Genomic DNA, 19932 nt, shown 5'->3' on the forward strand with positions numbered 1-19932 from the left:
GCACATTTTATAAGATCTCTGTAGTTAGTGTCTTACTATTCACCAGGAAACCAATTGATCTTAAGTTCCGCTATGAGAAAATGTTCCTGTACACAACATAAAAGGAGTAGATTTAAAATGCTCATAACAAACAAAATTGTATGATGTATGACTACAGGCAGCCCTCAGATAATACGTCTACTGAAAGGGATTTCTCATGAAACTGGAGGTATTAGCCTAAAGGATCTCAAGAAAACCCATCTGGCCAGTCATGTGAAATTACAGCTCAAGCAGACATCAGTTCAGTAAAGCACATGAATAATATTACCACTATCACTTGGTTTTAAAAGACAACAGTACAAGCAGGCTGCTCTATTAATAGTTTGAGAATTATTAATTAACAAACCTATGCATGTCTACCCAGAGGTAAGCCCTCTTAATTTGAATGGGGCTTACTCCCAAATAAATGTGCACATGATTGCAGCCCAAGTTACCCTTGCTAAGATCCTTCTCTGGGGGAAGCATTGCAATAAGGCTTGTATGGAAAGGCAGAAAATATTATGCAAAGATTTCACTTAAAGCTCTAAAGCTTGTCACTAAAGCTTTGGAAAGTTCTTTTATATTTTTTGTAGGTGCTATGACTAGAATTGAAATTATTGTTCAAAGCAAACTATCATGGATTTTAAGTATTAGATGTAAACTGAACACTGATTAAAATATGGTCATGAGAATATGGTAGGTTGCATATTTACAAATTCACAAATAGGTTACAAATTATAATGAGTCATTTGTAATTTGTAAGATCATTTAGGTTCCTTATTTGTTTAGGATTTCTTGTCCTATCTCAGATTTATTTATTTATTTATTACATTTTTATACCGCCCAATAGCCGAAGCTCTCTGGGCAGTTCACGAAGCTCTCTGGGCGGTTCATTTATCTTCACTAAAGGTGCTAGTCAAAATCTGTTAACAATTTTATTAAAATTAAATGGCAGGCATTTGCCTCCTCTTTGAGGGTGGTAAATTACTCCTTCCACATTTCAGAACATAGTTGTGAAAAGTTCAGGGAATTCAGAATTTTCACCCATCTGTAGCAGAGGCAAACTTCCACCAATTAGAACATGCCTACTGCCAATTCTGGATACAACTCGATTTTCCTGTTTTCACACAGCTTAGAAAGAAATAAAGACTCTTGACTAGGAACTAAGGACAAGTTGGAAATCCAAAAACAAATCCTTCTTTAGGCCAGCTACACTAGAGGTTACTTCAAGAGGCAGCTATACGGCATGAAAAGCAGCCCAAGGGGTAACCAACTCAAACAAGGAAAGATAAGAGCAGCAGAAGCTGTTAATTCCACAGCTTGAAGAGCTTAAGTGGGAAAGGGTTGTGCTAAGAAAGCTAGGGAGAGTCCTAAATAGGACACTTGAAATGATCAATGGAGAAGGAAGGAAGGAATGGCAGAGAGAAATAATAAAAAGAAAAAGGTAGTCACAACAGAGGGGAAAGTGGCAAAAACCAAAAGCAGAGGAAAATAGGAGAATTTGGACAAGAATAATGCAGCAGAAGCTATAATAGAAGTAAGGGACAAGAATGATGAAACCAAAACAACAACAAATTTGTAAGCTAAGCTTCCATGAAATGAATGGGAGCCAAGTAAAAGCTCAGACATTTTAAAGGGATTTTAGCAACAGAAATTCCCAAAGGAATTTCTGTAACTATTAAGGCAAATATACAGCAGCCAAACATAAATTTGTAATAGCATAGCATGAGACCATATATAAAGTTTAAAGTTATACTGGGTGACTGGTGGGGGGAAAGCAATTTACATAGTCAGCTGAATCTTCTGCTTTATGAAACAATTCCTAATAAGACAACATTAACACAGTTCATGTCTCACAGATCAGCTCTATTCAATAGAAGGGTTGCAGATCATTTTGACTTATATATTCAATGTACATTAATCTTCCGATTTCCTCTAGTGGAAAGCCATTGTTCTTTAATCCTGGGGTCCCCAACGCAGCATCTATGGGAACCCCTGTGCCACCAGACACGCATCTTGGTGTCTGCAGAAGCCCTTTGCTCTCCCTAATTTTGGGGAAATAAATTATTATTATTATTATTATTATTATTATTATTATTATTATTATTATTATTATTTTACCTGGGGCAATGGCTGGTCTTGCCCGAAAGGGAAGTGTAGGCTTCTAACTGCACCATCCTCTTCCTTTCCTTTCTCCAGAATGCCTCTGGGCCCCATGGGAAAGAAAGCCTATATAAACCAGTTGCTGGGGAACATGGGTGGGAGGGTGCTGTTCACCCATGTCCTGCTGTGGGTTCCTGATCAACAGCTGGTTGGCCACGGTGTGATTGAATGCTGGACTAGACAGACCCTTGGGCTGATGCAGCATGGCTGTTCTTATGTAAGGAAAGAGGCTATGCATTTGTGTGCATCTATCTGTGAATGTGTCTTGCATAGGATTTTCTGTAAGGGGAGTGCTTGGGGTCGTTGTTGTGAGGAGGGTTTTGGTGTGTGTACATTTGGGGAAGGTTGATGCCTGGTGTATTTTTGTGTGTGGTTTAGGGGGTGAGTTCCTGTGTGTCTTCATGCACTGCCTGTTGATTTGTGTGTTTTGCAGGAAGGGGTTGCTTGGATATTTTGTGTGTGTATTTTGGGTATGTGTGTATATTTCTCTGAACATCACTTCTTTCCTAGGAAAGGGGTATTTTGTGTTGTGCAGGGCCAAATACGTCGCTTAGCATTTGGGACTCAAACCAAACCTCAGCATTGCACTCAATTTCTTGGGCAAGCTACTTGGCCCTGTGACTAGCTTGGCCCCCACAGCAGTGATTTTGTGATAGGGTCCATGCCAGTTTCTCAAATCTTGAAATATGCCCACAGTCACCAAAAGGCTGGAGTCCTCTGGTTTAATAATTAAAGGTGGGTTTAGATACGGATTTTTATATTTGTAACCCTAAGATTACAAATTAAAGTTGTGCCTGCATCTCTTCCATTAACTACTTTGATGTACATTTATGACAACAAGTAAACATGGATGAATTACAGAATTTATAATGTGATAGTGCTGTAATTAAATGCATGGTCCAACCTTCGTTCTCTGAGCATGAACTACCCTAAAGAGTCAGCAGATGATTGGAACAACACACGAGAAGTGAATAGAGGCCTCCAATAGCAAGTAATGGCCAATTGCACAGCTGTAAAAGGACTCTGGAAGGGGAGAGAAAAGCCCTGTAAAGGAGCACCTATCCCAGAAGAGGGATTGTGTCCTTAATTTCGTCTGAAAGTAAAAGAAAAGCTGTTGCTGTTGTTTATAATCACAGCAAATTCTTTTGAAGATTTGATAGTCCTTTAGCATTCAAGAAAGCTATCAAGACTGATCTCTTCCGGCAGGCCTATCCAGTAGAATTTTAGGATATTTTTAGGATGTTTTTAGGATGTTTTTAAACAGTGTATACCATATTTTTAATCAGTATTTTATGTATTTTGTGCTTGCTGCTGTTCCCCGCCTTGATCCAGTTGGAGAGGCGGGTAAGAAATATTATATTATTGTTATTGTTGTTGTTGTTGTTGTTGTTGTTGTTGTTGTTGTTATTATTATTATTATTATTATTATTATTTATAAAAACTGTTGACATGGCCCTAGTGAGTGCTGAGGAAAGCTGTGTTTTATTTCTAGTTAAGGTTTGAGAAATGCAGCCAGTGTCATTGAAGCAGAAAAAAAGAGTTGACTTGCACATGATGAAAGGATCATGTGTAGCCTGGGGAAAAACCACAACACCACTATTCCATTCCAGGGGTTTATAATCAATGAAATCATCCTTTTCAACAGCACAAGACTAAAAGAGAGCAGCAGTCTCACTCAAACTATGCTACAATTGTACTGGTGGCATAGGAGAGATGAATTTCCCATTAAAAGTACTCACAAACCATTCCATTTTGGATTTGATTATTCTTTTAACAAGCTACGTAAATAGATCTAGTTACATCTAAAGCAAAAATGAAATTCCAGTCTTACTTGGTGAATTTCTGTTTTCCTTAAGAAGTACCTAAAAGGGGTGGAGTGATTCTTTGGTGCTGAAAAGGCAGTGTCATAAACCAAGTGTCAAAGACAGAGAGGTACCTAAAGCTGAACCAGCCCTTCTTTCCCCACCCCTCTGCCCCAAATCCATGAGGAATGGGGTGGGGGTAGTAGCATGCCAACTCAAACACTATTAGACACTAAAGGACATGCTGCGGCAATACTCCTGTCTCTGCTTAATTGCTTACCAGAGTGCCTGGCATCAGGGCCATCAGCTGTACCATGACAGCCTCCATGGTCAAGGCCACCTATGCCTGTGACACATTTACCTGCAAGGGGAAAGAGAAAGAGTCCTGCCGACTGCATGAATGGCATGGAAGAATGCACATTCTGTGTGTGATCCCAAGTAGCTGTAGTATTTATTCACTTGTTTAATTACTAGATTTGCATCCTGCTTCCTGACCAGAATCCTCACACATATATATGGAATGTAATAGACACATTGAAACAAGACATTTAAAGTAAACTAAACCTGCCCAGCCCAGTCAGAGCAAAAACAGGAGCCTGATATTGTTTTCACCTGGTGCACTTGGTAAACAAGTACACTAGGTGCAGTTATTGGCAGAAAGAGCTTTAAGCTACCATAGGCTGGTATTTTATTTTATTTTATTTTATTGCATCTGGCATTGCTCCCTTAGCCTTTGGCCCCCACCCACCACTGAAATTCAAACCCTAGGAGCTTGCCTGAAATTGAATCTGGCCTTCAGACTGAAAGAGGCTGCCCACTCCCGGGGTAGGGCTCTTGCTGGGAGTCTTGTAAGATCCTGCACGTGGTTGAGAACACTCCTGCAGAACTTGCATTGTGAATCTGCCAACCCACCCTCAGGTTGAAGGACTAGACTAGCTGCCTTGCTTTTCTCGAGAGGAGAAATTAAATCCACCATGAGGAAAGCCTGCCAAGAATAGAAATAATGGCGTAGTTATCCCTGCCAGCAGAATACCTTGCAGATCCCCAGCCACTTTGTTGCGCATACAAGTTGACAGAAAAGGGAAGAGCTAACAACATGGAAAATCACGACAAGTGCAAAGCAACGATTCTGTCAGCAAAGACAATAATAATTTCTATAATATATTATAGAAATCCATAAATTCAAGGGTACAAGCTTTGGAAATCTCACAAGGTTTGTCGCAGACTAACGATCAAAAGATCTTGAAGAAAAGGAAATTAGTGAATTCTTCTGAGATGAAATGCACTGAGGGACACTAAATTATTGAGCTGGTTTATGGATTTAATAAGACTGATTTTATTGTTTCCTTTCCTTTCCTAGAGCTCAAATCATTCTGGCAGGAAAAATATCCAAACGTAGCTACTGTAGAATACTCTTCTTCTTAGCTACTAATGCAAAATGCATTATGTTTAGGATTCACCATGCCTGAGGGTTGCAACTCTACTCTCTGATACAGTGCTATGGCTTCTAGAAAAATCAATGGAACGCTAACACACAGAGGAAGTAATTCTCCTCTTGGACTACTGCACAGGAGATATTATTTCATAGTAAATATAAATTTAAGTGCTAATTTTACTAGGGTCATAGTTCCTGAAACTAATGTTCTACAAATCAGTTTAAATAGGCAGCACTTCAGTGGGACAGGTATTTCTGTTATGGAATGTTTCCTTATAGGTTTATTCATCCAACGGGAGAATTATTTTCCATGCACTGTTAAGAACTGCTGCACCAGTACATAGATCGGGGAGGGGGACCCTCACCCCGTGGGTCAGATGTAACCAACAGAGCATTTGGATCCAGCCCACAGCCTCCCTCAGCAGCCCTCCCTACTCCCATATGGCACTCAGTTGTAGAATTAACCTTATCCTAAGGGCAATTGCCACGCAGGGGATAGAAGAAGAGAAGGTTATGGAATAAAGTTATTTTTTACCTTCCCACTTTGATTTTGTCCCCACTTACCACTTGTAAGCATGCGCGCACGCACAACCACACACACGGTTCCTCATCAGTAAACCTTCCTCCTCAAGCTCAGGAAGGTTCCCCACCTGACATAAATGCTTTGGATAGATTTAGCTGGCTAGCAACCAGTTCTGCTCACATGAGACCGTCAATCCCCTCCTAGCAGAAGGAAAGCAGGGAGCTTGCTGTCAAAGATGAGCTTCTCCTATGATTGCTGCATTAGACTGTGATTAAGAATAAAACCCTGCATCCTCTTGCAGGCATATGAGGGAAAGCAAAGGAGGAACAAGGAGAGAGAGAGAGCCCAGGAAGGGATACAGAAGTGCTGGAGGCAAACCGATCCTAGATCTTCCTGCTCTCCCCAGCTATTTGGAAGCAGGAAAGATAGTCCCCTTGTTCCCTATGCCACTGAGGCAGAGGCATAAGGTTTACCTACCCTGTATTTTCCATGGCACAGAGTAACAACTATCAACCCTTGTTGTGGTTATCCATCTCTTCCGCCCTCCTTTTTGTTTAAACCCCTGCAGATGTACTACTCTGCCAAACTGCAGAAAATATCACCACCATCTATACACAGTGGGGTCCTATAGCTCCATGGCACAAATAAAAGGATCTAGGTTGTCTTCTGTTCAGGTCCCCCAAAGCCCTTGGTAGACACCCTATAACAATGGGGTTGGTGACAGCTAACATGACTACAACACTGGCATACTATTGCAACTTATGCAGTGGTGTTATCACCAGCAACAGATACAGAACTGGGAGTGTCCAGGTTTGCCTATTTGAGAGTGTACAGATGAAAAGAGGTTGAATTTAAAACTGTCTATATGCTATATTAAGTAAAATATTGGCATTAACTGTATTCTGTTAAAGAAAGTGAAGCTTATCACCCAATATAAAGAAAGAGAAAATGGATTCAAAGAAATTCAGAAGGAAAGAAGTAATCCAACTATGATTATGACCCAGAGTTAAGACCGTGCTTAATTATCTCTGGTTAGTTAAAATAAGAAGGGACTCAAAAGTGCTCAACTTTGACTGGATTCTGACACATTTCTTTTGTTCACATTATTAAGCCTTAGAAAAGCTTTGCAGAACAACAAATCTAAATATCACTGCACTCAGTGGCTTAAATAGAGCAAGAGTAGGTTAACCATCAAGCACTAACATTCATTCTTCCAAAAGGATAACTCTCTTAGAAATCCTGCTAATGACTGCTGTGTATGTAAGGATTTCCTACAAAATCTTCTGCTTCAGGAAAATGCTTTATGATGCAATATATAAAAAGCAGCTGAGTTTGGTCTTCTGCCACATGTACACAGATCACAGGCAGTTTATAAGCACAGCAACTGCTCAATTCATGTGACTGGAGTGAGCAAAACACTCATGCTACACTTCATGTATTAAGATAATTTGCAGTAGAAAAACACACGAATATCTCCACATAACATATGAAAAGTTCTGATCATTTGTGCAGCTTCACGAGTTAAGCCGTCTCAGCATCTTCCAGCAGGGGGCCATGTGTGCAAAGCTTCTGGGTATGCTCCTAAGAGCCAAAAAGCCAGCTGTGTGCCCGGGAGTAAGAAGAGGCCTGCAGAAGAGATCTGGATACAGCTGAAGCACATAAAGCTGTAGCAAAGGTAGGGTGAATGTACTTGAATCATTAGGGAGCTAAAGCCAACATCCATCTACCTCACAGTAAAAAGCAATGGAGCATCTGTCACCTGGAGTATTGCATTTGTTCCTTATCTGGTTGGATTCCACCAATTTGTGGAATCTTTGCTCATCCACCTATTAATTAGTTTGGGAAAACATACCCATAGCAAAAATTAAACACAAGGTATTTTACCTCCACTCTCAGTCTGCGTCCCACCTTGAAATGTGGAAAACCTTCATATAGTTTCAAAATTATTTGCTTTTTAATGCAGAAAGCTGAAACTATGTCTATTTATTTTATCATTTATACCCTTCTCCATTTATATTCTACCTTTTTATCTCGAACAGAACACCTTCTTTCATACAGTACAAGGCTCTAGCATTACCTCATGGAAGAAGACAGGAAAAGGCGGGCATCCAACTACTACTGCATTATGGAGCTGTTGAATTTCTCTTTAATGCCGACCATGTTAGGAGGAAAGAAGCATCTTGGAGATCACACCCAATTCTCCACTCCACCCCACCCCACCCAGAAAATAAGGGTACAATGTGCTGCATAAAAAAAAATGCAACACTTCAAAATGCATATGATCATAAAATGTATGTCCTGGTTTAATCTGAATCAAAAGCACCTAATTTCCTTCCTCTGTTGCATTGTTTATAGCTGATACAGAATGGACAATAAACACCAATGTTACGAAAAGTAACTGCGTATCTCAGTGCTAACCATTTAAAATTTAATCATTTCCAGAAAATGTTCTTTGTACCTTGGTCATAGTAATACTATAAAGATGGAAGAGGCTGATTAGATTGCTACTATTTTAAGGTTGGTAAAAAAAAAAAAAACTACAGCAGGGATTAGTGTTTTATAAACTGCTTCTTGCTCTTTCTCCAGCAAAAGCTCCATCATAGCTGTGCCTTAAATCTTGCAAAGGATTATTCTTTCGATAAAAGAGATTCATGGAGCTTAACTCTCAGTTCCCTATTCTCAAATCATCAGTAAAACCATCTACTTTACCCTAATGAGGACTCTAGTCTCTGAACTAGAAAAAAGCTGTTGCTAGGCAACACGAATGACATCAGCAACCTGTAACATTTTCATAGAAATATATAAAACTAGTGGCTGTCACAGCTTCTCTCACTTATGCAAATCAGATTTTAAAAGCCCCCCTCCTCTCATTCTTCTAGTGCGTCTTAAAATAACTTTGAGATCAGAACCATGTCTGAACATGGTTTAGGTGCTCTTTTCCCTTCAATCAGTGTAAACTGCATAAAGGATAGTTATGAGGGACAGAAGCAGGGGAAAGCAACTGGGCTTAAATGGAAGAAATGCCCGATATATGCTTAACTTATATAACATGTCACCATAAAGTGGGATGAAATGGATACAGTTAATCTGATCTAAAATTACAAAGCGTGAAAGCAAATGAGTATGGGGATATATCTTCACAAGCATATGGGGCAGTCTGCAATAAAGGACTTTTGTGCTGTGACCATTCCAGCCGGCCCTGGTCTGCAAGTGGCCCCTACTGCATGTGGTGGTGATGCTGTTTTTCTGGGAAGCACTAATCACGCATGCAGAAAAGCCCTATGTGATACTGCACATGCATGGGGTACCAGTGAAGCTCTACAAATCAGGAGAAATATATATTATTTGCAATCTGAACAAGCAGCTCAGATGCCACCATCTTGACATGCAGGAAAGATTTAATCACTACTACTTTTTCTAAAAACCCACAAAAAACCAAGGTACATTTTCAATCCACAATCTTTCTGCCTGCCCTCCATCTCTCATGTAGCCCATGACATCCTTTCTTCTAGGCCAGGAGTGGGAAATATGCAGCTCCCTCCCCAAGACTCATTTGCTGCCTCCTGCGAACAAGAGTTCAGGAGCAACAAGAGCAAAAAGATGCTTTTAGCCTTTAAAATAAGATGGGCAGTGGGTTTTAATGGCAAATCACATTCTTCTGGGAGCACAATTTGTCTTTAAAACAAGATGGACGCTCACTGAACAGGTTGCTTTAAAGCAGAATGAGACTTTTTTGCTGCTGCTGCACTACCACAATTCAGTGGCAATGCAGCAGCACAGCAGCAATTTCGGCAGTAGTGACCCGGGGGGGGGGGGGCTTCCAAAGTTGTCCACCCTTGCTCACACAAAAGAGTATAGGATGTTGCCATTTACCGTGTCATACCATTTGATCTATCTAGCCCAGTATCATCTGTACTCACTGGCTGTGGCTCTCCAGGTTTTAGACAGAGCTCTTTCCCAGACTTAACTGGAGATGCCCAGGATTGAACCTGGGGCCTTCTGCACGCAAATAATGTTTTCTCCCAGTGAGCTATGGCCCCTCCCTAAAGTTGATGGGACAAAGATACAACTGATGTAATTCATGCAGGACAAAATATGTCTGCAGAGAAGAATATAAGCCATAGTCCAGATGATGAACATTAGGGCATTGTGAACAATATATACTAGATGACCTTGCAAAAAAAAAGATTACAGATGGTAATACTTCTTAATCTAGCACTTTTAAGTTTTTGCTTCACAACTGCAACTCCGCTTTTATCAAAAGAAAAACCACACTTACAATTTTTTTTCCACTGAGTTTATGGCTCTGATGTCACTTTGCTCATGTGAATTAAGACCACTTGCATGAGCAGGAGGGTTTCCTCCATGTCAGCCCACCAGTGAATTTTCAGAGGGAGCAGGAGATCTGGACTTGAAAGCAAAAGGTAAGACTGTCTGATAAGATTCTCAAAAGGCTCTGCCTGAGTAAAGGTATCAATCATCTGAAGTTTGTAGGACAGAGAGTAAATAAAAGTAGGCCCAGCTGCTAGAGACCGACACATTATGTTAAATCTGTAGTGTGCAGCTGCTACCCTATTTATTTACTCATAAGTAAGAATGGGGGAGGCTGATCCAGATCAAGACCACACACTGAGGAGAGTTTTGTAACTCCTCCTCAGTCACTTCCCTCCCAAATTCTTCCCCCTTGCCCAGCATGGAAGTTAAAAGAAGAAAAAGCTTCCACCAATGGTAAACATTGCCCCTCTGGTATATTGTGAGGGAAGCAGGTGAGGGGGAAGGTTTAAACCGCCCCCTCTGTGTGTACTGTGGACCTGCTCTGTCCCCATGTGTCTTCCTCTACAGAGGACAGCCGTCTATTTGAAAGTATCTTCTAGTAGAAGGACAGAACGATTAGGAGAAAGAGCTGGGCCTTGAAGATGCCCCTCAGCAGCACCTGGACGGCAGAGATTGAGCTAGCTGCATGGATCACCTGGTCAGTCTCCCACACTACAGTGAGATGTACTGTATTTCTATTTAAAGTATAGCAATTATTTCTAAATTTACAGCTTTACATATAAATTAGCATATGCAAATAGGTGTCCTCTTTTTTTCTCTTTTTCTGGTGATTGACAAGTGGTTACCTTGCCTGTAAGTATATATAAAAGGAGCAACATGCTACGAATTTAACATAATGTTATGTTATGGGCCACCTTGATGCCCAGCATTGGGCAAAAGGCGGGATACAAATAATAATAATAATAATAATAATGATGATGATGATGATGTGCAGTTTGGCCCTAATTGGCACTAAAGAGAAGACCACAAAAGGCACAGCAGCTGAAAAGCAACTGATGCTGAGCAAAGAAAAGACCACAGGCTGAAGGCCCTCTGTTAGGATGCTCATTTGCAGAACTATCCCCCCCAAGGAGGATTACCTAGTGTCTACTTTACATACCAATCCTGAGGCTGTGGCAGAGGTGTGGGGTGTGGAGAGTCTTTGATGGATGAACTGCCATTTCCTAAGCCCTGCCAGGCTTGTGTTGGCCAAAGCAGAAAGTAGGGTGGTTTTAAACCCTTTTCTCTCCTTTTTCACTTACTGGCTTTTCTTTTATACACCAACTTCATTGCTTTTCTTCTGTACACTATCTTCAGGGCTACAGGGCTACATCCCCACATTCCTGGGACTTCATACCTGGCAGATCCAAGTCTTCTCCAATCCATCCAGCAGACCCTTAGAATGTCCCTTTTTTTGGCATTACCATTGCCAGTGTATTGCAATGGGGGGGGGCACCCACTGGTGAAAACTGTCAATGTCCAAGGAGATCTTCTGCAGAAGGACCTCCCTCTCTGCAGGAGGTCCACAGTCTCCTATGGCCTGTAGGATGCTCTTCAAAGGACCCCCAGGATTGAACTGTTAATGTCTTTTCAGTCCTCAGTAAAGACTTTTTTGATTTTCCCCAGGTGTTCAGAGCTGAAGACATTTTTATCATGGATTTTACTGCGATTTCTTATTTTATTTTTAAAAATATAAAAATTGCCCTTCAACTACAAAGGATCCTAGGGCAGCATACATTATAAAAAAAGATAAACGCAATATAATAATTGTGACAAAAATTGAAAGGTAAGAGATATAAAAAACATTCAACCTGCAAAAATTATATATCATGTTTAATTCAGATTTAAAATGCTTGGCAGAAAGGAACATTTTGATTTGGCAATAAAATGAAAGCCGGGATGGCACCAATCGTATCTCCCTTAGGAAAGCGTTCCAAAGTCAAGGCATCATCAAAGAGAAGGTCCTTTGTTTTGTAAATACATAGTACTATGTCCCACTGATGGTACTCAGGGGAAGGCTTGCTCTGAAAACCTTAATGCACAGGCAAGATGATAGGGAGGGAGCTGTTCCTTCAGATTTTTGGCCCTAAGCTGTTTAGGCTTTAAAGGTGCTCACCATCACCATGAAGTGTGCTGTTCAATGATTTTGCTGATTTTTTTTCTGACATTTTCTTTCTATTTTTAAGTTCTGTAAACAACCCTAACAAATCTATACTGAACAGTGATATAAAATCAGATGGGTAGACGCAGAGCCCAGTGGGTGTAGCAGCAGCAAGACCTTTATGAAACTGCAGGTGGGAGGGAAATTAAAAGTACTGGGGAACTGTGGGAATGTAAAATCTATTTGCTGGGTCAATTTATATGTTTGTTACATATCTTCAGTTGATTAGTAGACTAATTATATAAATATTCATAACAAGTTGGAATGTGGGGGCGGGGGACTTTCATGATGGAAGAGGAGAAAAAGAGGAACAAGACAAGCAGGCCATTTCTTCTCCTTCTGCCCTCCCTATCCAACCTTTCTCCACCCATGCTTCTCAGCTCTAGAAGCAGCTGCTGCAGTTCCTCTATTCCAGGTGGAGTAGAGGGATCCCATGAAGTCAGGTCTGGGGATAGCGGGCAGGGCAGGTGCTTTTTCTGTTTCAACCAGGAAATGCTTGGCTCAGTCAGTCTCCGTAAAGCGGACTGCAGGGAGACCCACCTAATTCCCCCCTGCTTGAGATGGGGCTTCAAAGCTCAAGCAGGGGGACAGCAGTGGCTGTCTAGCTTCCTCAGTGTCTTTGAGGATGGAATATGCAAGCTGGCTTTCCCCACCATCAGCCCCAAAGCTATTGGGGAAGAGCTTCTGGTAGCCTCAAAGAGTAAATGTGGGGAGCTGCATTCATCCCCTGGCCTGAAGGTGTCAAGCTGCCATGATGACATCTGGGGCAATGGAATGCTGAGCTCTCTCTCTCGCTCTCTCCTTTTCAGTCTGTGATAGAGAACTGCCGGAAGAAATTGGCTGTAGAGGACTCGTGCCACAAGTCCTCCAAAGGCAATTCCCTTCCCCAGCTCAAGCCTTGCTTCCATTCAGCCTACCTTTCACCCCTGAGGGCTGTTTGCTGCCAACATCTACCAGCAGCAGCATGAGGGCAAAGTTCATGTACAGCTCTTGCTCATGGCTGGCTTGGGAACAGTTGGGGCTTTTTTAACCTAACAAGCAGGATTCCCCTGTATATTTTGAGGTCCCTGTAGGAATATCTCCAACCCTATCCCTTCCCCTTTATTTGCCACCCAGAACATTTATGCACAGGGCACCCAATTTGCAAATAGGTGGATATATTCATTCATTCATTCATTCATTCATTTAAAATATGTCTAGGCCACCTTTAAGGGCAAGAGCCCTCTCCCAAGGTGGCTTACAACAATGAAATCCAATGCAATGATGATACAGCAAAAATTAATAAACACCAGCAATAAACATCAAGCCCAGATAGTATTAAACTATAAAACACAACAGCAGCCAAATATCCAACAAAACATAGCACGTAATCAGACACACGTTTTATCGTTACTAGACACTCATGCTTTTTCGCGGGTCCTTTTGATGATGACGTCCGCCTCCCATGTGTCTCCCCCTCATTCTGGTCTTTTTCCCACAACAAAATAAGACCTGGTAAAACTTGCCACCATTTCCTACTGTGCGCAGAAAAGCAGCGTGATAAAAACACGCAATGAATAGGCCATGTAGTCGTTGCTGCTTCCTCTTTCTTCTCCATGTGAAGGAAAAAGAAGCTGCTCATCCCTATTGTAGGATAGCAGCAGGAGGCCAAAGCGATGGTAGGAAAACACATTTTTCCCTCCATCTCCTGACGCTCATAATCAGTAAAAGACCAAAGAAAACAAGTAAGGTTTCAGGGCCTTCCTAAAATCGTGTAATGATGGGGCTTAACAAACATAATAAGAAGTGCCAAAAGAAAAGCGTGAAGAAAATACATTAAACCACAGTCCCAGAGTCTATGGAGAAGTGAGGAACTGAATCCAAACTATCCATTTCTAGAAGGGGGAATTAAATTGGTTTGAAACATAAACTTCAGTCAGGAAGAAGGTGACAATTGTTGCTTTGCATCAATTCTACAAAACTCACCAGTTTGCCACCAATGATCCAAAACTGGTACCTTGAAGATTTTTTTGCACCATTCCAACGTATCCACATCACAGCGTTCACCAGCCACAAACAATGTTCGGAACCTACATTAAACAGGATTATTTTCAACATTACTGCCCAGTAAAGGAAGAAAAACACAGAAAGAAGTAGGTTATTGTTGTGTGTTTGCTCTTATCAGCTATTCAACTTACAACCCACAGAAAGTTTCTTGTAAACCTTGGCCCCTTCTTAAAAAAACCAAACCACTCCCCATGATGCAGAAGGAGAAGGAACTTTAGCCTCTCTCTCTTCTTTAACTTATAAACTTTATATAAAGGGATTTCCAGACCGGCATCCATGTTAGTCTGCTGGAACTAAAATATCGAAGAGTCTTGCGGCATCTTGAAGACTAATACATTTATTATAGCATAAACTTTCAAGGGCTGAGTCCACTCCTTGATAGCCTTTTAGGTGCCATAAAACTTTGTTGTTTAAAGTTATATTTTCCCCTTGCTATGGCCAACGCACACTCCTCAGCTGACTGGCACATTCTGCAAGCAGGAAGAATAACTGCAGGTCCTCTTCTACCACCACCCCATAATACTTCGTAGCTGACAGCAATCTGTTGTGAAGTGGGTCAAGAGGATCACTGAGATACCGCATTCAGTTAAAATGCAGGTTCTCCCCTGCTCAATTGTTCACTTCTATCTGCTGTGACAGAAGCAGAAACAGCAGCACACAAGACAAAGGCTTCCACATAAACTCACCATGGTACAATCCCAGGAGCTAAATAATATGAATAGGCCCAATGACAGATACATGAGGAATGTGTGTAAGGCAGTGTTTTGCAAATGGCAGAGGGCAGTTGCAAACTGCAGAAGAGAGCTGAAGAGAGCTGAGTTAACAGACAACCTGAATATATGTGGCAATATCTGTCAAATGAAATGGCTGAATAAAACAGATGAAGATAAAAGTTAGGTCTGCAATTTAACAGCCACAGATGAATTATTTAGTGGAGCTCCAATCAAATATATTTTGTTTCGTAGAATAATGTATGCTAAGTTTAATGTGATTAATGGCATGTTCATATGGTGCTGCTCAAGCTGCTGTGACTAGTGCAGCATACTAAATCTAGTTTAACTCAAGTGAAAGAAAACCACAGTACTCTTTCCTATGTGTATTACCTATACAAGCCAAACTCTCCTTACAGCAATTTCCCCCCTTGGATGTATAAGACAGGCCACTCCATTGAGCCTTTGGAATCTACCAAAAAAACAACAAAAACCTTTCCTTTTAACTTCAGCAAGTAGAGATACCGTCAGTAGAGGCTGGTGGCTCTGCTATCAGTGGGGTTGTGAATCCACTCTTGGGTTTCAATCAGAAACAGTTGGAACTCTAAAGGCGCTACCCAACATGATGAACCTTCAACACCTTTGATAGCTCCTTTAGAGTTCTGACTGAACCCAGAGTGGATTCACAACCCCACTGATATCAGAGCCACCAGCCTCTACTGGATAATGTGGTATCTTTAATATAAAACAACCAACAGTTCAGTCATCAATAATGCAACCAAAAAAGTCCTCATGGAGTTACTTCAAAAGAAAGAAATTACACTCTGTTTGATTATGCATGATCCTAATAGCTCTGCTGAATTCTAAAATGTACTCTCATAACTAAAAACAACAAAGAACACTGTGATACCTTAATAGAGAACACAATTTCTGGTACAAATGTTAGCACTCAGGATCCTGTTTCATCAGAAACAAATATGTGTGCTACAATAACTATTTTACAGTGCAATCCTACGTATGTCTAATCAAAATTAAACCTCACTTAGTTCAATGGGATTTACTCTCAGATTAGTCTTTAAAGGTAACACAAGGGTCTCGTTGATTTTTCTAGTAACACTTCCCTGGAAGTCATAATTAAGAATGACTGAAATGGAAACATTAATTTCATTAACACACTCTGAAGATATTTTTAAATATATATTCTGGTGTGCAACAGAAAAGTGCAATATTTATGAACTTTAATAAATTTGGCTGGTTCATGTTCAAGAGCAACATCAAAGTTGGCTATCAGGGTTGTGCCTCAGGCTCATAAAATCCCTCCTCGTCTCAAATGCTCCAACTCTCTACTTCTCTGATTTAAGCAAACCACAGTTTGCCATGATGTCCAAATCAAGTAAACTTTGACTTGTCCAAACTTTTAGCCCCTTTACACATTATACACATGAAGGGGATCCATGAGTACGAGATGTGAAACTGCACCACCGGCCCTACCCCAATCATGGTCCTGCCCCCGACATAGCAGCCCTGCTTGTCCCATCCCCTCAACAACCATGCATTGTTGCCCACTTGCAAATCTTCACACTTACATGCAGGCATGAAGAGGGAAGGACCAGTGTAGGGCACAATGTCAGCAGCGGGGCCAGTGGCAAGCTCAGGCTCCCCCACTGTACTTATGGTGTCCCTTCACACATAATGGCTGAACAAGGCTAGAGTTTGCTTCCAAACTAGAATTAGAAACCTTTTACAAACCTTGTTTTCAAGTTCGTTGTAGAAAAACTAGGGTTTGCTGCTTCCACACTTACTGGGGATGGTGAGAGCTGTAAACCACTAGATATGAAGGGCTCCAGGTTGGGGAAGGCTGGTGTAAGGTATAATTCAGGCACTGCAGCAAGTTATGGTTTGCTCAAACAATTAAGGGACAGAAAAAAATCAGAGCAAGGAAAGAGCATTCAAGCCCAAGGCACAACCCTAATGAGTTGGCTACTTACATGCAAATCAAGCCAAAGTAAATATGCACACACGTAACCTATTTGTTATAGCACCTACGTAACTGGCTGAACTCACGACTGTATAGACATTTGGGTTTATTACTAGAAGTAAATAAAAAAATCTTGCAGTGTAACCTAAGCTCACCTTGTCAGATTGTACTGCTTCCCCAAGGTAGCCTCAGGGTCCTGTTGACGGATTGCTCTAATTGCAGTTGGTGCAGTAAAAAAGGCAGCTACTCCATGCTCTGCCAGCACACGGAAAAAGGCCCCCGCATCTGGAGTTCCCACAGGTTTCCCCTATGAAGAGATTGGTTTTAAAACAGGAATTGGGTAAAAAGTGTTTCATAGTTCTTAAAGTCCTAAATGCAACAGTAGTATCAACTTGTCATCAGAGTGCTGAAGCAACTGGTAAAATGCCTTTGTACAAATGTACAAATGCACCATTAAATTCCTGAGTTCTGTCTCATGATGCACTCGAAAATGCACTATGTTTAGATACAAAGTGAATCTAAAGTTTCCAATTCTTATATGAGCATCAATTTTGAATTATATGTATTGTTGTTGTTGTATTAATGTATTACATTTATAGCCTGCCTTTCTTCCAAACTCAAGGTGGTGTACCCCTACCCCCATGTTATCTTCACAACAATCTTGTGAGATAGGTTAGGCTGAGAGAAGAGTGACTGGTCCAAGGACACCCAGCAACCTTCATCACTGAGTAGGGATTTGAGCCCAGATCTGCACAGTTCTAGTCCAACTTTCTAACCATTGAAAACGCATTCTAAACACTAATGCATAGGAGCAGGCTATGTGGCTGAGCAAAATGAACCAAACCAATGCTAACCTTGACAACAATCGAACGAGGAATAAATGTGAGCTCCCAGATAGTTTGTTTCTTTTTCCTGTATGTAACTCCCATTGGAAGACAAATAACCCTCTCCCAAATAAATAGTCTCATAAATAACTAGGCAGGGATTTCTAACAAAGAGCAAAGCAATAAAGTGGGCTCTCCTATTAGTTTCCCCTGCTCTAAAGATTTGCATCCATTCTTCAAGGCATGTAAGCTGCCTCTACTATTGTTTTGATATGTAAGAAATACAACTAATCCCCACTTCGCTATCTACGTCTTTCTTTAAAAACAACAACAGGACATCACAATAAGGAATCAATATCGGATCAAAAGGCTTGACCCACTGGGTTTTGTTGTCATACAATAGCATCTCCTTAACAAGCTGTGACATCCTACTTCTCAAAATCACTCTAGGGGACAGACAAGCAAAATTAATCAGATGCAACACTGGCGAATGGAGTTGCTTACCATAATTATTGTTCTCTGGAATAAATATTCTGAGTAGTCCCAGATATAGGAATTTGGCTATGCAGGCCACAGGTAGGACCTTCTAGAAGGCTCTGAAAGATTAGGAGAAATGGCTCCCCTCCCTCACTCATGTGCAATAAAATCCCACATATGTGATGAAGAGCCTCCCTATTCATTGACCATAACAGAGAATATGTCTAACAAGTATCTAGAACTATAAAAGCCATGCCTTCTGGACAACTGTGGGACTGGAGGGAACGCTGTGTGATTGGACAGAATACCCTCTTAAAAGAACCAGTTACAGGTGAGCAGCTATGTTTTCTTTATTTTCCATTCTGTACAGTCCTACATATGGGAAATTAGAGAAGTGTTTACTTACAAGGCTGTGGGAGAAGGAGACAATCCTGCAAAGAGACCACTGAGGACACTATTCCCAAAGGTTGCACCAAGACTGGCTTTAATATCAATAGCTGAGTGCTTCACAAATGTGGAGGGAGAAGTCTCTTTAATAAAACTAACTTGAACTAGTTGCTCAGATACATTTCAGCATGAATTTGGGGGATAGGAGTGCAAAGAGGGAGAAAGCCCCCAACAATCTGGGGAGGGTTGGGGGTTCAGATGAGGGGCTAAAATTCACTGCTACAGCTCTTCACGGCAGCTCCCAGCAGCAAGTTCCACACCTTGACTTTCTCACTCCCTGAAAAATCATTGGAAATGGCTAGCCAACAAATGGGTGGCCAGATTGGAGAGCTGTACTTATGGAAGCTCTTTCAACTTAGAAAGCCAAGGTCAAAGACCCAAAGAGTTTGAGGCTCTCTCCCCAAAGGGGAAGAGAAGAGTAACAGGAAATGATCTTATGTGAAACAATGGGTATGAAGGTGGAATCTAACAGCAGATCCACCCTGCCTTTGACAAAAAAAATTAAGCAGCGAGGGTCAGCTTGCAAGGGTGATTATTTGCTGGCACATGTAGCTACTTGGGTTTACTCGTGGTTTTTTTCACTAACTAGACAACCACACTGGCCCAGATCCTAATGTAATGCTAAATGAGGTATGTCAGAAGAGGAGAGTGAAGGGAGAAAAGCATGAGACCAAGGCTTGCTATGACTTGTTCACATAGTGGGAAACCATGGCGTTCCATCAGGCCTCATCCTGACTAACACGAAGCTGCTCAATGGACTGCAGGTGGCTCTTTAAGTTCTGGCACCCATGGTAGGACTGGGTTTCGCTGACCATTTAACTACTAGCTATTGTCTTTGACAGACTATTTAGCTTAACAGCAATTCAAATGCAATCAATCAATATAGCCAACATTAAAATAAGCAGTCACCTCATATAAAATAGTTGTATTCCCATGCAGGAGAGGTCCATAACAAATATAGGAATGGCCAACCACCCAGCCTAAATCAGATGCTGCCCACCAGACCTAAAAACAAAAACAAAAACAAAAGGTTA

The 19932-nt window shown here is 41.2% G+C and overlaps 1 protein-coding gene across 2 annotated transcripts in view; it reads right to left on the reverse strand.

Annotated features, from left to right (window-relative positions):
• Window positions 1-19932, reverse strand: part of ACSS3 (acyl-CoA synthetase short chain family member 3) — a 60558-nt gene that overhangs the window by 15861 nt on the left and 24765 nt on the right. For both annotated transcript variants that reach the window (XM_063133832.1, XM_063133833.1), the window contains 3 exons: window positions 19808-19903; window positions 17306-17457; window positions 14382-14485 (listed from right to left, as the gene is read on the reverse strand). In XM_063133832.1, the coding sequence (XP_062989902.1) occupies window positions 14382-14485; window positions 17306-17457; window positions 19808-19903 (352 nt within the window). The remainder of the gene's footprint in view (window positions 1-14381; window positions 14486-17305; window positions 17458-19807; window positions 19904-19932) is intronic.

Source organism: Elgaria multicarinata, chromosome 9, assembly GCF_023053635.1.
Source record: "Elgaria multicarinata webbii isolate HBS135686 ecotype San Diego chromosome 9, rElgMul1.1.pri, whole genome shotgun sequence".
Taxonomy (NCBI): Eukaryota; Metazoa; Chordata; class Lepidosauria; order Squamata; family Anguidae; genus Elgaria; species Elgaria multicarinata.